Source organism: Lissotriton helveticus, chromosome 10, assembly GCF_964261635.1.
Source record: "Lissotriton helveticus chromosome 10, aLisHel1.1, whole genome shotgun sequence".
Taxonomy (NCBI): Eukaryota; Metazoa; Chordata; class Amphibia; order Caudata; family Salamandridae; genus Lissotriton; species Lissotriton helveticus.
Window position 1 is genome coordinate 32,470,639 of NC_136071.1, and position 17,869 is coordinate 32,488,507.

Below are 17,869 nucleotides of genomic sequence, written 5' to 3' on the forward strand. Positions count from 1 at the left end.
GAATTCGCCTTAGTGACTGCCAGTTGCTGAGGTTAATTCAAGCATTCCTACAATCAGCTTGTTGCTTTTGCAGCAGATGTTGCAAGTGCAATGGGTACGCCCAGACACGGGTCCCATTCCCACTGTGCCATGGGTCTCAAGCTATGCCTCACTGAGGAGAACTATGTAGGTTAAAACCGGTCAGGGGTTACTTGTGCACCCATCTGGAGGGAACCTCACCTGGCAGATCAGGCTCAACTGTTACTATTGCAGCAGGACCAAGACTGATTTGCATAAGGCGGGCTTTCTGTTTAAAATGTCACAGTGGGCAAGAAACGATGGTCTGGAATCTGGCCTGAGCGAGTGCAAAAAATAGAGAATGATTTAAGCATTCCTTCCATCATATTTGTTCTTTTCTTGGATAATGGACTAAGGCGTGCAGATGCTCTGTACTGGACAAGTTTGGAGGTGCTAAGATACAACCAAGATCACTGTTCTAAGAAAACACCTCCACCCAAAAGTGCACTCCATGTGTTTATTCTGGATGTAACAATTTTGAGTTTATTTATTTTCATTCAATAGTAATGAGGGTCCTTTTTGCACTCTAGTGTTTCTTTGACTTTTCATTATTTTCAGTCACTTCCCATTACTTATGGGCTTAAGTCAAGGTTGCTTCTTTTTCAGAGCATTCAATTGGTGCAGTTCATTGTATTTAAGGGTGATCGTCTTGGAACCCCAACCTAGCTTTATAATTGTTTTATCGTATGCTTCCTCTCCCGAGACTTTTCTCTGCCTCCGTGAAAGTGGTTCTGAACAGCGACATCAAGATGCGGAATTGGACTTTGCTATCTTTCACTGCGGCATGCATTCTGGCATATGTTACAACAGGGGCAGCAGCAGACAAACATTTAAGACCCAAAGGTAATTTCATTCTTCCCTGGAGACACCAGACTAGCTTACCTGCCATGTTCTTCTGCATGGGTAGGAGCAGACAGACACCCACACACACACACAGACACACACACACACACACACAGAGACACACACACACACACAGAGACACACACACAGAGACACACACACACACACACACACACATGGCGGCCTGCTGTTTTGGCATCCTGCGTGGTCTACGTCCCGTGCTTAAATTTTTTGATGCCACCACTAGGCAACTTGTGATCCAAGCTACAGTGATCTCTAGGCTGGATTACGCCAGTTCCCTTCTAGTGGGCCTGAATCAAGCGGAAATTATCCGCCTTCAGCGCATTCAGAATGCCGCAGCGAGAGCTGTGGTGGGATTACCCAGATTTTGCTCCACTACCAACACCCTGCGTTCGCTGCATTGGCTTCCGATTGCACAAAGGATCCGGTCAAGGCCCACTGTGTTGCCTACAAAATCCTCAAGGGATCCCCGGCTATGATCCTCTCCAAGCTATTGTCCCGGTCCGGTCTTTAAGATCTTCAGACCTAGAACTCGCGGTCGTCCCCCGCTTTAAGCGTAGTAGGGCTGGCGGCCCCTCTTTTCGAGTCCGCGCTGCAGTGCTATGGAATGCCCTTCCCCCGGCGATTCGCGCTCTTAGGGACCTGCTCTCCTTTCGCCGAGCTGTTAAAACCTTTTTGTTCCCTTAGTACTCTGTTTTCCCACTCAGTGTCGTTTAGTTGTGTTGTGCTGCTACCTTGTCGGGCGCCAGGACGCTCCTTCGCTGGAGCATCTGTGCGCTTAATAAATAAGCATAACACAACACCACACCACACCACACCACACCACACCACAACACAACACAACACAACACAACACAACACAACACAACACAACACAACACAACACAACACAACACAACACAACACAACACAAACACACACACACACACACACACACACACACACCCCCCCCACCACCCCCACCCCCCCCCTTTCATTCTTCCCTGGGGACCCCCTGGTCAGCTCACCTGCCATGTTCCTCTGCAGGGTCAACAGCAGACAGACACACACACACATACACGTAAGACCCAAAGGCAGCTTCATTCTTCCCTGGTGACCCCAGGCCAGCTTACCTGCCATGTTTTTCTGCAGGGCGGTGTTCTCAGCCTGAAGGCGCAGGAGCTCGCCAGCCACAGGGCTTCCCACAGAAGGCAGCGGCAGACCATCTTTCATCCGCTGGTTTTCCACTTCCAGCTGTTCAATTTGGGAGCACAGCTGTGCCATGAAGGAATCGGGTACATCATGGAAAGAAAAAGGAGAGATCAAATTAGACTCCTAACCCCAACCTCTGGCTGAATCAAAGGTCTTGTGGACAAGCTGAAGTAAGACAATAACAAGGCTGAGAAAAAGGGGGGCCAGGAGGGATAGTGGAGGTCCCCGAAAGGCCACCATCAACTCATCAATGAGAGATGGACTTTGCCTAACCCTTGTAACAAACATACCTGCACTACACCAAGAAATAAAACTTACTGATCAGAGGAATACATGCTGACAGCAAAAAACACCTGGAAGCACCACAAACCACATACACTGACAGCACGTGGCACCTTAAAATGATGATAGCAATATTTGTACTGTGACAGGAAGACAGGGACCAGATCTCGTGCTGACAAAAGCACAGACTCCAAAATTTCAAGAGGAAGAGAAGATAAAGAATTCAAATACCTTTCCCTCTTGCGCAAAGTAATTGAATTAATGTAAAAAAAACAACTTTAAAAAATATTTGGAGCAAGATATTGAAGAAAGTTCACGAACCAGACATGATCAATGACACTGTTTTGAGGGATCAACTGCTCGAGACAGATTGTTTTAACTGTTATCAACACAGAGACATTGTGTTTTGTGGTGTCACCAACAAGGAGACAGGGTGTTGCATGTGATGTCATCAACACAGAGACAGGGTGTTTTGTGATGTCACTAGCAATGACACAGGGTGTTGTATGAGTATTCTATGATGTTGACAGCAAACAACTGTTCTGCAGGGTCATAAACTGAGAGACGTAGGGCTGCAATTGTACACAGTCGATGATGCTCTGTGCCCTGTCCTGCTTGTGGCCTCGCCGGTATATGATGAACTATTGTGTACCCAGAAGCTAATGACCACTGGAATGAAGTAACTACTGCACAGAAACCTGCCTGTGTGAGCTGGGGATACGGGCCCGCTGAGTTAGTTATCTGTGGTACAAGTCCTGAATGAGGCGGAGAGGATGATATACAGCTCTTGCTGCAAGTTATAAGGTGTAGCCTACTCACTATTGACAAGAAAATTGATAAGCTTACACTCCACATGGATCTGCTGTCAGATAACCTGGATAAGCATGCCCCAAGGTTTGATGTCGTCTAGCACTGCGTGTCGGAGACAGAAGGTGACGCAGTCGCTAGCAAAGAAACTGTAACTAAGCAGTGTAAGGCACCGGAACAAATAGAAACTAAAAATGAGGACCATAATGCCAGATCAAGGTGCAATAACATAAGGATCATTGGCGTCCCTGAATCCACTAACACGGGCAACATGGAGCATTATATAGAAACGATGCTTGTGGATATGCTGGGCAGAGACACTTTCTCTACAAGTTTGTGTTGGAATGCGCTGGTACCCCATTGTATAGCTCAACATCTTAACTACAGAGACAGTGATGGGGCACTCTGAGCTGCCAAGGGGAGGTGTGAACTCCAACACTCAGGATCCTTTATTTCTCTATTCCCGGAATTCACCAACACTCTCTAGGCCTCGAACTGGCCTTGGAATAAGAGTGGTAAAACTATTCCAAACCCGGAGTGGAAGCACTTTATTGTCGTATGTGTATTGGAACGAAAAACAAAGAGTATTTGCAAATATATATGTCCCTAACTGTGACAATCCACAACACTTCAGGGAACTGCAATGCCTAATGGCAGGGTTATCATGTGACTCTGTAATTTAGGGAGGTGATTTCAACAGTGCTCTTAATTCATTTCTAGATTTATAAAGTGGAGTCTCTAGAAGACTCTCCGCTGTGCAGAAAGCAATTAATATTATTATGGGGAAGAACGGTTGGTGGGCATATGGAGGCTCAAGAACCCGAGTAATCCGGGCTTCACATTTTACTCGGCTGTATATGACCAATACTCTAGTATCGACTACATTCTAGTATCTGGAAATGTTACTACAATGAGTCAAATTCTGTGAACACTGCACAGGTACATTTTCAGGCCGCTCTCCGGTGTTTCTAGAGCTCGATATGCTGAATAACCATCTGCTGAGCTATGCATGGAGATTCCCCTAGGAAGCGCTGTTAGATTCGGTGTTTGAAGCCAACGTCCGGTCAACAATAAATGAACAGATTGAGATTAATGTATGGTCTGTGGAGTGATTTGAGACAGTCTGGGAGCCCTTTAAAGCGTACATCCAAGGTGTTAGTATTTCACAAGAAGCGGGGGTCTGAAATTTATTTGGCATAGTTAGGCCACCCTAGGGGGCAAGACAGTCCAACCTAAAAGGTTACATATTCAAATAAGTGATTAGCATATTTTAAATAAGAGGTTATCTAAGCAAGGGGAAACCTATGATCTGTCAGATACAGGAGTTTTATTTTGGGTACATTTGCTGTGGCTAGGTCGCATGGCAAAGGAGAACGTCCAAGAAGGACCTTGACTGCAAACATACGGATTACTCACTGATGCAGGGGTCAAAGGTTTCAGGAGGCTGCAGACCTCATGCACTTAGCATAGAGGTGTCCAGCTCTACAGATGGACGGGCAAAGGGTTTTTACAGAACTGAACAAGTTAATAGGTTATAGGTTGGACAATATTCATGTGTGCACTGCTGGGATATGTAAAAGACATCCCTGTGCCATTAGAGAGTACACAGCTCTTGCACTCTTGCTTGCCAAGTTTCGCCTGGTGATGAGGTGGGGTAGGGACTTGCTTCCGTCCATCCACCCATGGGTGGTTCAACAATCCTAATTTATTGTAACAATGCAGCGGACACATAGAATACATGTCTGTCAGAAAAGTCGAGGCCCAAAGATGTTTCGTCACCTCTCCAACAATAGTTGTTACTGATGTTGGGAGAAACCTACACTCAATCCATGAGGAATGCGCTCTGCATTGATTACATTATACCCTTAATTTCTTTTCTTTTTTAGGACAAGCTAAGGGGCCTTTAGTGGTGGCCTAGAGCTATTGCTTCATTATAAGTTACAATGTGTTGTATGAATACTACACCTGCACCAAGGTGTATAAAATGTTAGTGCACACTGTATGATATAAACTCTCAGAGTCAATGCTATTTTCATGTTTCTTTTCTTTTCCCTTTTGGAAAGCATGAGTATAAAAATAAATAATTAAACAGTGAGACAGTGTATTCGATGTGATGTCATCAACACTGAGCCTGGGTGTTCAGCAACAGTAAGATCAATGGCAGTGATCTATGTGACGTCATAAATGCGAGGCAGCGTGGTGAGTGACGTCATCAGAGTGGGAATGGTGAGTGACGTCATCAGAATAGGTCATCCAGTGATCTGAGAAACCACAAAGTGCCAGGCATGGTATTCACCAGAGTGATGCAGGCGTTTTGGTGATGTCATCAGCAGTGACCCTGCATATGCCCTGTGAGGACCTCAGAAATGGAACAAGGTGGTGTGGGAGCTTCATTGTTTCAGTAAAAACTTAAAATTGCAAGATACATGCGCGAGACAATAACTATATGTCAACTGAAGTCTACCTTGTATTTTGAAAAAAATAAAGATAATGAGAAGGGGCAGGGACTTATAAGAAAACATTAGGGTCATGGCCAGGGAGAGATATAGGATAAGGCAGGGTGTACTAACTACTGTCACCAACATCGAGACAAGGTGTTTTGAGATGTTATCACGAACAACACATTATTAATACAGGTTATGGACAGCAGGAAATATGTCAGAAGGAAAGTGTACTAACTATTGCCATCAACAGTGAGACCAGGTGTTCTGCGAGGTCACCATCAATGAGACATTTATAGTACAGGCTATAGGCAGCAAGAAAGAGAACACGGTGAAACACTCACTATTTAGTGCTAAACAGAAGGAGTATCACCCAGGGGGAAGCTGTCTTCATGCAGAACCCTGGGGGCACAGGGGCTGGCATGTAGGTGACATGTCAAGGGGGGACAATGTGCATACAGGTGACATGACCTCACAGAGTCTCGGGGGTGGAGGTTTGGGGGTCACAGCACCATGTCCACAGCGCACACAGGCTCGCACCGCGCATGCGTCCAGGGCCCCTCGGGAGCCCCTGTGGCCCTACCTTGGAGAGCTCCTGCATGAGCGTGCTGTTCTGGAGCCGGAAGTCCTCCTCCTGGCTGTGCAGCTTCCCCTGGAGCATCTCATTCTCGCTCAGGAGGGCGTCCACTTCCTGTTGGAGAAAGGAGGGTTGTTTGTAGCAATAGAGCTGATTGACGGCCCACCCTACCACACCTGGAAATATCCCGCACAGCTGCAAACATTCCAGTGTTCAACGTCATCAAAGGAAGAGTGACCTAAAACACACTGGTCCACACTATCCAAGCAGGGGGGGGGGACACCACCCAGGCAGCCATGGGATAACCAGCCCCCCACCAGCAGACACCGGGGACCCCTGGGATGAGTCTGCCGACAGCCCACCCTTGTCTCTCCAGATGAAGGTTGTGAACTTCCTACAACTGTGACTGTGCAGAGCAAGGCAGGGACCACCTTCAGCCCCCAGCAATCACTGCACAGAGCAACGTCGCTCCTTCAGGTCCCGCCTCCACCCCACATTCACAATGATGTTCTATATCAGAAGTGAACATGCTACTGACGTACACGAGGTGCAATCCACTTCACCCTACAATCTACACGTATGACCCAGGCTTGGCATAGGCAACAACAGCAAAGTCCACCCTCTCTCACTCCCTACAAGGGGTAAGACGTGTTCTCTTCCAACTGCGCCTACATGGATTGTGCCACAGGGCTCTCAGGATACACTGGGCTCTCTCACTCCCTACAAGGGGTAAGACCTGCTCTCTTCTCACTGCACCTACATGGACTGTGCGACTGGGCTCTCAGGATACAGAGGAATCTCACTACCTACAAGTGGTAAGATCTGCTTTCCTCTCACTGCGCCTACATGGACTGAGCGACAGTGGTCTCAGCATCCACAGGGCTTTCTCTCTCTCAATCCCTACAAGTGATAAGACCAGGTCTCTTCTCACTGCGCCTACATAGACTGTGCGACCGGGCTCTCAGGATACACAGGGATCTCACTACCTACAAGGGATAAGACCTGCTCTCCTCTAACTGCACCTATATGACTGAGCACAGGGCTCTCATGATACACTGGACTGTCTCTCTCTCTCTTTCTCTCTACAAGTAGTAAGACCTGCTTTCCTCTAACTGCACCTACGTGGACTGAGCGACAGTGGTCTCAGCGTACACAGGGCTTTTTCTCTCTGTCACTTCCTACAAGTGGTAAGACCTGCTTTCCTCTAACTGCGCCTACATGGACTGTGCCACAGTACTCTCAGGATACACAGGGCTCTATCACTCCCTACAAGGGATAAGCCCTGCTTTCCGCTAACTGCGCCTAAGTGGACTGTGAGACAGGGCTCTCAGGATACACAGGGCTCTCTCACTCCCTACAAGTAGTGATACCTGCTCTCTTCCAACTGTGCCTAAATGTACTGTGTGACAGGGCTCTGAGGATACACAGAACTCTCTCACTACCTACAAGGGGTAAGACCTGCTCTCTTCCAACTGCACCTACATGGACTGTGCGACAGTGCTCTCAGGATACACTGGACTCTCTCGCTCCCTACAAGGGGTAAGACCTGCTCTCTACTAACTGCAGCTATATGGACTGGGTGGCGGACTCTCGGGATACACTGGACTCTCTCTCTCTCTCTCTTTCTCTCTCCCTACAAGTGGTAAGACCTGCTTTCCACTAACTGCGCAGGGCTCTCACGACACGCAGAGCTCGCACGACACGCAGGGCTCTCACGACACGCAGGGCTCTCACGACACAACAGGGCTCTCACGACACAACAGGGCTCTCACGACACAACAGGGCTCTCACGACACAACAGGGCTCTCACGACACAACAGGGCTCTCACGTCACAACAGGGCTCTCACGACACAACAGGGCTCTCACGACACAACAGGGCTCTCACGACACAACAGGGCTCTCACGACACAACAGGGCTCTCACGACACAACAGGGCTCTCACGACACAACAGGGCTCTCACGACACAACAGGGCTCTCACGACACAACAGGGCTCTCACGACACAACAGGGCGCTCACGACACAACAGGGTTCTCACGACACCCAGGGCTCTCAAGACACCCAGGTCTCTCACAACACACGGGACCCTTCAAACTCTGGGATAAGGCAGCGCACACTGATACATTGCAATGCTCAAAGAGTTCTTACCTGGGCTTTCTTGCTTTTACTCAGAGCCTGGAAGAGAAAAGAGAGGACAGGTTGTCACACAGAAGCTGATAAACTATTTTTCAAGTCATAAAAAATAGCATGCTTCTTTCAAGAGAGGGTCACAAATGTGTGTAATCAGTTTACTATTAGAAACTCGACTAATCAAACTATAACACAGCTTCTTACCTCAGATTTAGAGAGAACACAGCTCATTGACTTTGAGGCTCCCTCAGCAGAGCAACTAAGGAAATCAATTCCAACTATCAAACCTGGCTCCCCTCAAGATCCGTGCCCACCAAAGATGAAAAAAGAACAATTGATGGACAAAATGCAGAACAATGTAATACATTCACCCCAGTAGAGAGATAGGGGCACCCAATGGGAACAGTCCAGCCCGAACTGCCAGGTCAGGTCCTCCCTGGACCGGAAACAAGCACCCTAGGACCGATTTCTGGCTTTCAGTCAGGATAGCTTGATTCCAGTGGCATGGAGAGCACGGGACCCACAACTGGGCATACCCGTCCCATTCGGGGTGACAAATGCAAAAAGAACAATTGATGGACAGAATGCAGAACAAGATCATACATTCACCCCAGTACAGAGATCTGGGCCTAAATCCATCGTTTTTTGGCTCACCATGCCATTCCAGTTTGGACCCAGCCATATGCAAATCAGTTGACCCTGCACCCAATGGAAACAGTCCAGCCCGAACTGCCAGGCCAGGTCCTCCCTGGACCGGAAACAAGCATCCTAGGACCGATTTCTGGCTTTCAGTCAGGATAGCTTGACTCCAGTGGCATGGAGAGCACGGGACCCACGTCTGGGCATACCCGTCCCACTCATAAAAATGACGACCGCTCCAACCCAGCAAACTACAGGCTTGTGGCCCTGTTAGACCTAGAAGCAAAGGCTTACACCCAAATTCTCTTGAATGAACTGGAGTCATGGGTAAATGAAAAAGAAATCCTTCAGTTTTTCCAGTCGGGATTCAGGCCACACTGCTTAAAATAGACAACATTGTAGCGATGGCATACCTATCTACACAAGCGGTCAAGAAGCAGCATTGGCCCCTGTTCTGCGGTTTTATAGACTAGAGCACCGCCTTTGACAGGGTGGACCGTGGAATATTATGGAGGAAATTGACCGAGTGGGGGATCCCGCCTAAGCGCCTTAGAGCAATGAATTAGTTATACCAAAGGACATGGGTTCAGGTAAAAATAAGCCCTACCACACAGTAACCTCAAAAGTTGCCACAAACAATGACCTCAAACAGAGCTGTGTTTTGGGTCCGCCCCTCCTCTTTAACCTCTATACCGCAGACTTGGGGGTTGCCTGGCAAGGCGCCAGCCTAGTTACCCCAAGGATGAGCAGGGTGCAACTTTCCATCTTGCAATATACGGACAGCACGGCAATTATGGACCACACCAGAGTGGCAAAACACACAAGATAATGGACGGAATGTTGCACAATGGCAAAACATTCACCCCCAGTCACAGATCTGGGTTTAATCCATCGTTATTTTGCTCACCACGCCACCCCAGTTCAGACATGGCCATATGCAAATCAGTCTTGACCCTGTGCCTCATGGGAACAGTCCAGCCCGAACTGCCAAGTGGGCCTTCAGAGACCCCTCAATGCACTTTATCGCAACAACCAGGAGAACAATCTACAGGTCAATCGGAGCAAAACCAAGGTAGTAGTGTTTGGAAACTATCCACATAAAAGGCAAACTCGCTGGCAACTGGGAGATCTGCAAATAGGAACAGCGCCAGCCTACAACTACCTCAGACATGAGACTCATCCCTTTACCATTCTCAGACCTTAACCCGGCCTGGCCACGCAAGGGGAAGGCGGCCTTGTGCAGGCTATGAACATATCGCAAAGAATCCTGGCTGCATCTTTTGTGCTGTTGCCCCAAATTGACTGACGATCTACAACGCCTGCTCCACACTATTTTTAGGGTAAAGGGTGCGAGGAATTGCAGAGAGGTCTCGGACTTGTGCTTTACTGAAAATATGGCATGCAACCTAGCCAGACTTGGGAAGTTCACAAATACAATTTGCACTCACCGAGTTGCAACAGATTGACTCCAGCCCTAGATAGACCAGCACGTTGCACTTTAAATCTGCATGTCACACTTTATCCCTTCTATGTTGTAGCAGAGTATGTTTCCATCACGCTTAGAAGGTGTTTTCAGCAAGGGCATCACTTGGCTAGCTGCTTAAATAACTCTGGAGTTCTAAGATTTTATTAATTCACTTGTTTTTTGGATGAGATATGTATCAATTAGAGGCAGACTGCAGGGACCCAACTGGACAATCAGCAGTCAGTAACTGTGGATTTATAAATGTTTAGTTATTTCTTTTAGGATGTGACATGCCTCGTATTAGGTCATCTAATTAAAAGCATACCTGCAAGTGTCCACATCAACAAATATGCAAAACCAACAATTGATGGACAGAATGCAGAACAATGTCATACATTCACCCCAGTACAGAGATCTGGGCCTAAATCCATCGTTTTTATGCACTCCACACCACCCCAGTTCAGACATGGCCATGTGCAAATCAGCCTGGACCCTGTGCCTCATGGGAACAATCCAGCCCGAACTGCCAAGCCATGTCTTTCCTGGACCAGAATCAAGCATCCTAGGACCGGTTTCTGGCTATCAGCCGTCTTCAGCCAGGATAGCTTGACTCCAGTGGTGTGGAGAGCATGGTACTCACGTCTGAGCATACCCATCCCAATCGGGGTGACAAATGCAAAACCAACAGTTGATGGACAGAATGCAGAACAATGTCATACATTCACCCCAGTACAGAGATCTGGGCTAAAGAACGGTGATGGATTAAACCCAGATCTTTTGACTGGGTGAGAGTGTTTGATTGGTTCAGATGCTCCGTCCATCACAACCCCCTTTTGTACCACTTCGTTTGCCATAAGTGTGGCAGGGTATGCTCAGACGCGAGTCCCTTGCTCACTTTGCCACTGGATTCAAGCAATTATTAATATATATGAATTTATTCAGCGCGCAGCTACCCGAAGGTTTCCCGGCGCTAGAGAAGCAGAGGCAGAGGAGTGAGAAGGAACAGGTTACAAAGAAAACAGCCAGGTCTTCACTCCTTTGCGGAACTTGAGATAACAAGTTTCCAACCGCAAAGGGACGGGTAGCGAATTCCAGAGCGAGGGCGCCAAGTAGGAGAACGAGCGCCCACCAACTCTAGCCCGCTTGAAACGGGGACCACAAAATCTACTTTGAGTTGAGGATCTGAGGGTGCGGGAGGGACAGTAGAGATGGACTAAGGAGGATAGATAGTGAGGGGATTTTCCAGCTTTGATGCGATGCATGAAGCATAATGCTTTAAATTTAGACCTAGACTCTATGCGCAACCAATGCAGGCTGCGCAGGGAGGCAGAGACAGAGGCAGTTCTAGGCAGATTGCAGAATAATCGGGCAGCCATGTTCTGGACCACTTGGAGCTTGCGGGTGACCTCTTTGCAGGCACCTAGTAGAAGTACATTCCCGTAGTCCAGCCGAGATGTCACTAAGGCCTGGACTACTGACCTCTGGGTGTCTGAGGGAAGCATCCATGTGATCTTCCTCAGCCACCTGATGATGGTAGTACAGGTGGCTGAGACTTTGACCACATGTTGCCTCATAGATAACTGATTGTCAAAGAGGACACCGAGATTGCGTGCTGTTGTTGCTGGGACTGGCAGCGGTCCCATTTGCTGAGGCCAATGTTGTGGGCCCCAGAGAGCGGAGTCCGGCCCAAACAGGAGCAGCTCCGTTTTATCGCCGTTCAGCTTCAGTTTGTTAGTCAGCATCCAATTGGCGATATCAATAAGCCCAGAACGAAGAGAAGATGAGGGGGAATGTTGAAGACAACCCAGATTGTTCGGCAAGAAAAGCAAGAGGTGTAACATAAAGGTTGAAAAACAAAGGACTAAGAATAGAACCTTGGGGAACACCACGGGGGGAATTATGAACAGAGGGGGAGAAAACCTGAAAAGTGCGATCAGAAAGAAAATTGGAAATCCAAGCAAGTGCGGAGCCACCGATACCGACCGACTTCAGGGCAGAAAGAAGGATGGAGTGGGAGACGGTGTCGAAAGCGGCACTCAAATCCAAAAGGATGAGTGTCACCGTCTCCCCACCATCTACCTGACGTCTGACGGTCTCCGTGACTCCCAGGAGAGTGGACTCCGTGGAGAAGCCCGCCCTAAAACCTGACTGGGAAGGATGAAGGGCGTTCGCCGATTCGATGTGAGATGTTAAGTGACGATTAATATGTTTCTCCAGCACTTTCGAGAGGCAGGGGAGCAAGGAGATGGGTCGAAAGTTGGCTGGGTTGCTGGGATCAGCATTCACTTTTTTTAAAAGCGGGACCACCATCGCATGCTTCCAAACATTAGGGACAATAGCTTCAATGAGAGAGGCATTCAAGAGAGCCAGAATGGGATAAAGTGAGGAGGTGGCTAGGGTACAGAGAATCTGGGGGGCATAGGATCCATGGGAGAACCGGATTTGATCCCCGCCAGCAGATTCAGAAAAGAAGGCATAGAGATAAGTTCCCAATTATCTACCAGAGGAAATGAGGACCGTGCAGAGTCTTCCTGAAAAGGTAGTTGGTTTAGGATCTGCATGGAGGGGCTGGATGAAACAGGTGGTGTAGCTCCAAAGCCAGCGTAGATGTTGTCAATTTTCTCCGTGAAGAAGTCCGCCAAGGAATTACATTACGTGGTGTCCAGGCAGGGGGCTTTGGGAGCGCATGACATTCCAGATAGTTCCTGAACTGCTTTAAATAGAGCTTTAGGACGATTCTGGGCTTTCAGTATCGTGGCGTTGACATGATTGGCCCTGGCGGTGTTGCATAAAGAATGGTATTTACGTAGTGCAAGTTTATAGTTTTCTTTATCTGTAGGAGAGTAGTTAGCCCTCCAAATACGTTCCAATCTTTTGCAGCAAGACTTCTCTATTTTTAGCTGTTCGTTGAACCAGGGGGCAGGGGAGTGAAGAAAGTTTTGTTTGCATTTACGTGCCGGGAGACAAGAGTCAATTGCAGAGGTAAGCCAGGCACCAATCGTGCCCACATCATCAGTAGTGATGTCTAAAAGAGGAGGCAAGGTCTTCTCTAAACAGTTATTAAGTTGCTCCCGATTAAGCTTTTTCCAGTTTCTACTGGTTCTAAGGGAGTGTGGATTGCCAGAGGGACAAGGCGCAGTCTTAATGTGGAACTCCACAATGAAATGGTCAGACCAGACGATAGGTCTGGAAGGTAGGCAGGTTACAGTGTCCAGATTGGTAAAAATTGGATCAAGTAAGTTGCCGCCATTATGAGTTGGGCCGGAGTTGAGGAGGCTTAAATTGAGGGCAGCAAGGTCCTGAATAAGATGAGTACTCATTGGACACATAGTGTTATTGAAATGAATATTTAGGTCACCTAATAACAGAAAATTGGTGGATTCCAACAAAAGAGGAGCAATTAGCTCAGGGAGAGCAGCTGCCCATGTGCCAGCCGCCCCGGGAGGGCGGTACAAAAGAGCACCGGACAGTGTGAAGTTCGGCGATAATAGTAACCTAAAACAACCTGCCTCGCAATTAGGGATGACAAGGTCTTCCCACTTACAGGAGTAGATCCTCTTATAAATAATGGCAATACCACCTCCCTCTTTGAGTGTTCTGTTACGCCCCACAAAGGTGTATTCATCAGGGAGGGCAGTGGCAATGTCAGGGCCAGAACAGTCATTGAGCCAAGTCTCAGTAAGAAACAAGGCAGAAGGACTTGAGGATACTAAAAGGTCAAATATGTCCCTCTTGTGTTTAGGCAGAGATCTGCAATTAAGACTGATAAAACTAAGGTCAGGAAGAGAATCTGATGAGTGTGCAGTCACTCGGCGAGGGGTGATATTCCAAAGGAGGGAGGGTGGAATGCACAGCTCTGAGGGAAGAGATGTAAGAGCCAGAGCGCATGCGGGGCAGGATAGAGGAGCATCCTGACAGCAAATGCAGGAACAGTCAGTACCGGGCGAGGGTCGCAAGCTCCACAAGGAAGAACGGGAATAGGTAAGTCTGGTGGAAATAAGGTCAGAAGCAAGGGGAGTGGCCCCTGGTCCCGTCCGGCCGCGGACGGGCGCAGACGGGCTTAACTCCGGCGCAACTCCGGCGCGCCTGCGGCGCAACTCCGGCACGCCCGCTGCGCTGACGCATAGTGGCCGTGTAAGTAGAGGAGGAGCGTGGGGGGAGTGGCAATGGTGTTGGTCGCCTAACCTGCCCAACCCAAGATGGCGCCCGCGGCCGCTGGGAGCCCGCCGAGGACGATCAGCCTGCAGCCAGCCAGCCGGTCAGCCTAAAAACAAGATCAAATTAGTGACCTGTTGATTTTCAAAAGAAAGGAATTAGTGACATAAAAATTTAAAATTACAGCATCAAAAATAGAAACGCCACCGCTCGCAATCAGCGGGACGAAGTTCAGAGATGCCCAACAACACTCCAGCTACCTCAAGCCAGCCCTCTGCCACCGGGCCGCTTGCTAGTTACTGAAGGGAAGGAGATTGCACTCCTAAGTAGCAAGCCGGGCTGAAGACGGCTGAAATGCCAGAAACCGGTCCTGGGAAGCTTGTTTCTGGTCCAGGGAAAGCATGGCTTGGCAGTTCGGGCTGGACTGTTCCCATGAGGCACAGGGTCAGACTGATTTGCATATGACCACGTCTGAACTGGGGTGGCAGAGTGGGCTAAAGAACGGTGATGGATTAAACCCAGATCTGTTGACTGGTGTGAGTGTTTGATTGGTTCAGATGGTCCGTCCATCACCACCCCCTTTTGTACCACATCAACAAATATCGCATGCTGGGGAAGCGCACAAATTCATTTAGATTTGCACTCACCGAGTTGCCACACACTACCAACAGTCCTCGAGAAGCGAGCACATCGCACTTTAAATTGCATTCTGCACTTTATCCCTACTATGTGGCAGTATAGCATGTTTTCACCACGCTTAGAAGGTGTTCATAGCAAGGGCTTCAAGTGACTACCTGCCTAAATAAGTTCTGACTTTAAGCCTCTATTGATTTATAAGTCTAAGGAGAAGACATGCCGCATTTAGGGGCGCACAGTAAGGGCCTAACTTGACATTCAGCCATAGGTAACTGTGGATTTTTAAATTCTTATTTTCTTTTTCGTTTAGGATGTGCTCTGCTCTCTTTTAGATTATACAGTCAGAAGTACAGGTGCACATGCCCACAACAACAAACGGTCTGATACCTCTAATTTGTCGCTTTGCTTCATCAGCGGGCGCATTTTACTTCAAACCAAGAGCTAATTTGTGGCAGGGGACTTAGGTTTTTCTTGTGATCGGATGGTGGGGCGGGGGGAGGGTGAATAGTTGTATATGTTCTACTGTAATGATTGTAATCAAACGGATAATAAAAGTATGTCACATTCGGACTGTGACGCGGTGACCCCGCTGCGCAGCTCACACGGTGCACTCGTGTGAAGCATGTGCACGGCGGCGCTCGTCGGGGTCAGGGCCGGCCTTAGGCATGTGCAAGCTGTGCACCTGCACACGGCCGCCAAGCCAATATATATCCTTAAAATAATAATCCTCTGAGGATGGATACATATTTGCATGGCGGCCCCAGTGGCAGGGATTTGGCGGCCTCCGGCTCTGTTCCACTTCCAAACACCCTGACCCCCCACCCTTCACTGGCCTCTGCGCCTCTTCCAGGGCCTCCTCTTCCGGGGCCCTCTTCCGGGTCCCACTACCTACGCTCCCTGCCCAGGGCCCCCGTGAGCCTAGAGCCGCCCCTGCCGTGGTTATGAAGAGCCGCTATAAATATCTGACCATTTACAGCTTCTCTAAGAAGCAACCTGCTATAAAATGAAACCGAATTGGAGATTGCATTTATTGGATACAATAACTTACCCTGAAGCGCCATCTACAGGCACAGCGGAGCACTGCACTCACCAATTAACTTGACTGGCCGAGACTTTCGCGTTTTCAACGAAGGAAGGGAAGCGAAATGGCCCAATTAGGACGGAGTTTTGTTGGAACTCTACTCCGCCCAGCTCTCTCGGCGCCTTCAGGGCGCGCTGGGAAAGCAGCAATAAATGACATTTCAATTTAATTAGAATTGACTGTCTGCGCCACACACTAAAAGCCTCCCTGTTTCTACATATTTAAAGGGCAGAGGTGCGATAGGGCCGCCTCGCCTCAGATACGACGAGCCCGCTGAATGTCCTTGGGCATGATGGTTGACCCCCTTGGCATGGATGGTGCACGGGTTGGTGTCCTCGAAGAGCCCGACCAGGTATGCCTCGCCGGCCCCTTGCAGGGTCATGACTGCAGAGCTCTGGAAACGTAGGTCGGTCTTGAAGTCATGCGCAACCTCCCGCACCAAGCGTTGGAAGGGCAGCTCAGTGGGCTTCGGGCAGCGACGCATCTCGCGGAGAGCCACGGTGCCAGGCCGGTCGTGGTGAGCAGGGCCGGTCCTAGGATTTTCGGGGCCCTGGGCAAAAGGGAATGTGGGAGGTCCCTGAAATCTACATAAGTGACACCTTCTGATTTCGGGGAAGCTGCTTTGTGCAGACTCCACTTGGGCCGCAGCTCCTCTTCTCAGCCACCCCAAGCAACTGTTGTACAGCCCATTTCGAACTGAAAGTGTGAGAATTGCTTGGGGGCTGAGTTAAACCTGTGTGGGCTAAAGTGCTGACAATGGGTGCCCTGCCGAGTCTCTGAACTGGCTGCCTGAGAAGTGTACCCTCCCCTAGGCCTTCCCACAACATTCCCTTAGAGGCCCCAGGAGGGGGGCCCCCCTCCCATGAGCCCGTTTGTGAAGCATTTCTTTCACTCTGATCGGCAGACATACACGAGGACTAGTGGGGTGTTAATTGCCATTGTGGGGGGCCCCATCCTGGCAGGCAGAGTGCCAGGCCCTGGGCAGCTGCCCACACTGCCCATGCCTAGCACCGGCCCTGGTGGTGAGGCTCCTTGACTCTGCCGTGGCAGGAGCGGTCTCTTGATAGCCAGCTGCTGGCGAGGCGCTTTCCCTCGGGTGGACTTGGGGACTGTCTGCATGGTACAGGACATAGCGAGAGCATGAACATTTCTTTTTTTGCAGATCTATATAGCGCAAACTTGACCTGTAGGTAGTAGAGCGCTTTGCATGGGCACTAGTTGCGTTACAGATGGACACATTCTTTTTTCTGTTAGGCATGGGGAGATTAAGTGAGTTGCACAGAATCACAGGATGTTGAGTGCCCCTGCCACGACTTGAGAAAGTTTCCCCAGTGTTGAGGTCTATCGCCCTAACCATAAGGCCACGTTTCTAACTACCAAACTCAATAGAACTCGTTTTATCGACCTCAGAAGGATGATATGCTGACTCCGTACTAAAGGAATTCAAACCGAAGGCTGCACAGTTCGCTATGCTGTTTTGGGGGATGTCTAGTGCCCCCTTCCCTATTGTAATCCTATGACTCTGACTCACAATCCAAAGAAGT

At 49.0% G+C, this 17,869-nt stretch overlaps 1 protein-coding gene across 2 annotated transcripts in view; it reads right to left on the reverse strand.

The window, feature by feature from the left end:
* The window catches only part of GRIPAP1 (GRIP1 associated protein 1), a 555,884-nt gene that overhangs the window by 435,812 nt on the left and 102,203 nt on the right, over window positions 1–17,869 (reverse strand). For both annotated transcript variants that reach the window (XM_078664658.1, XM_078664657.1), the window contains exons 4-6: window positions 8,368–8,394; window positions 6,226–6,333; window positions 2,034–2,175 (exon numbers count right to left, since the gene is read on the reverse strand). In XM_078664658.1, the coding sequence (XP_078520784.1) occupies window positions 2,034–2,175; window positions 6,226–6,333; window positions 8,368–8,394 (277 nt within the window). The remainder of the gene's footprint in view (window positions 1–2,033; window positions 2,176–6,225; window positions 6,334–8,367; window positions 8,395–17,869) is intronic.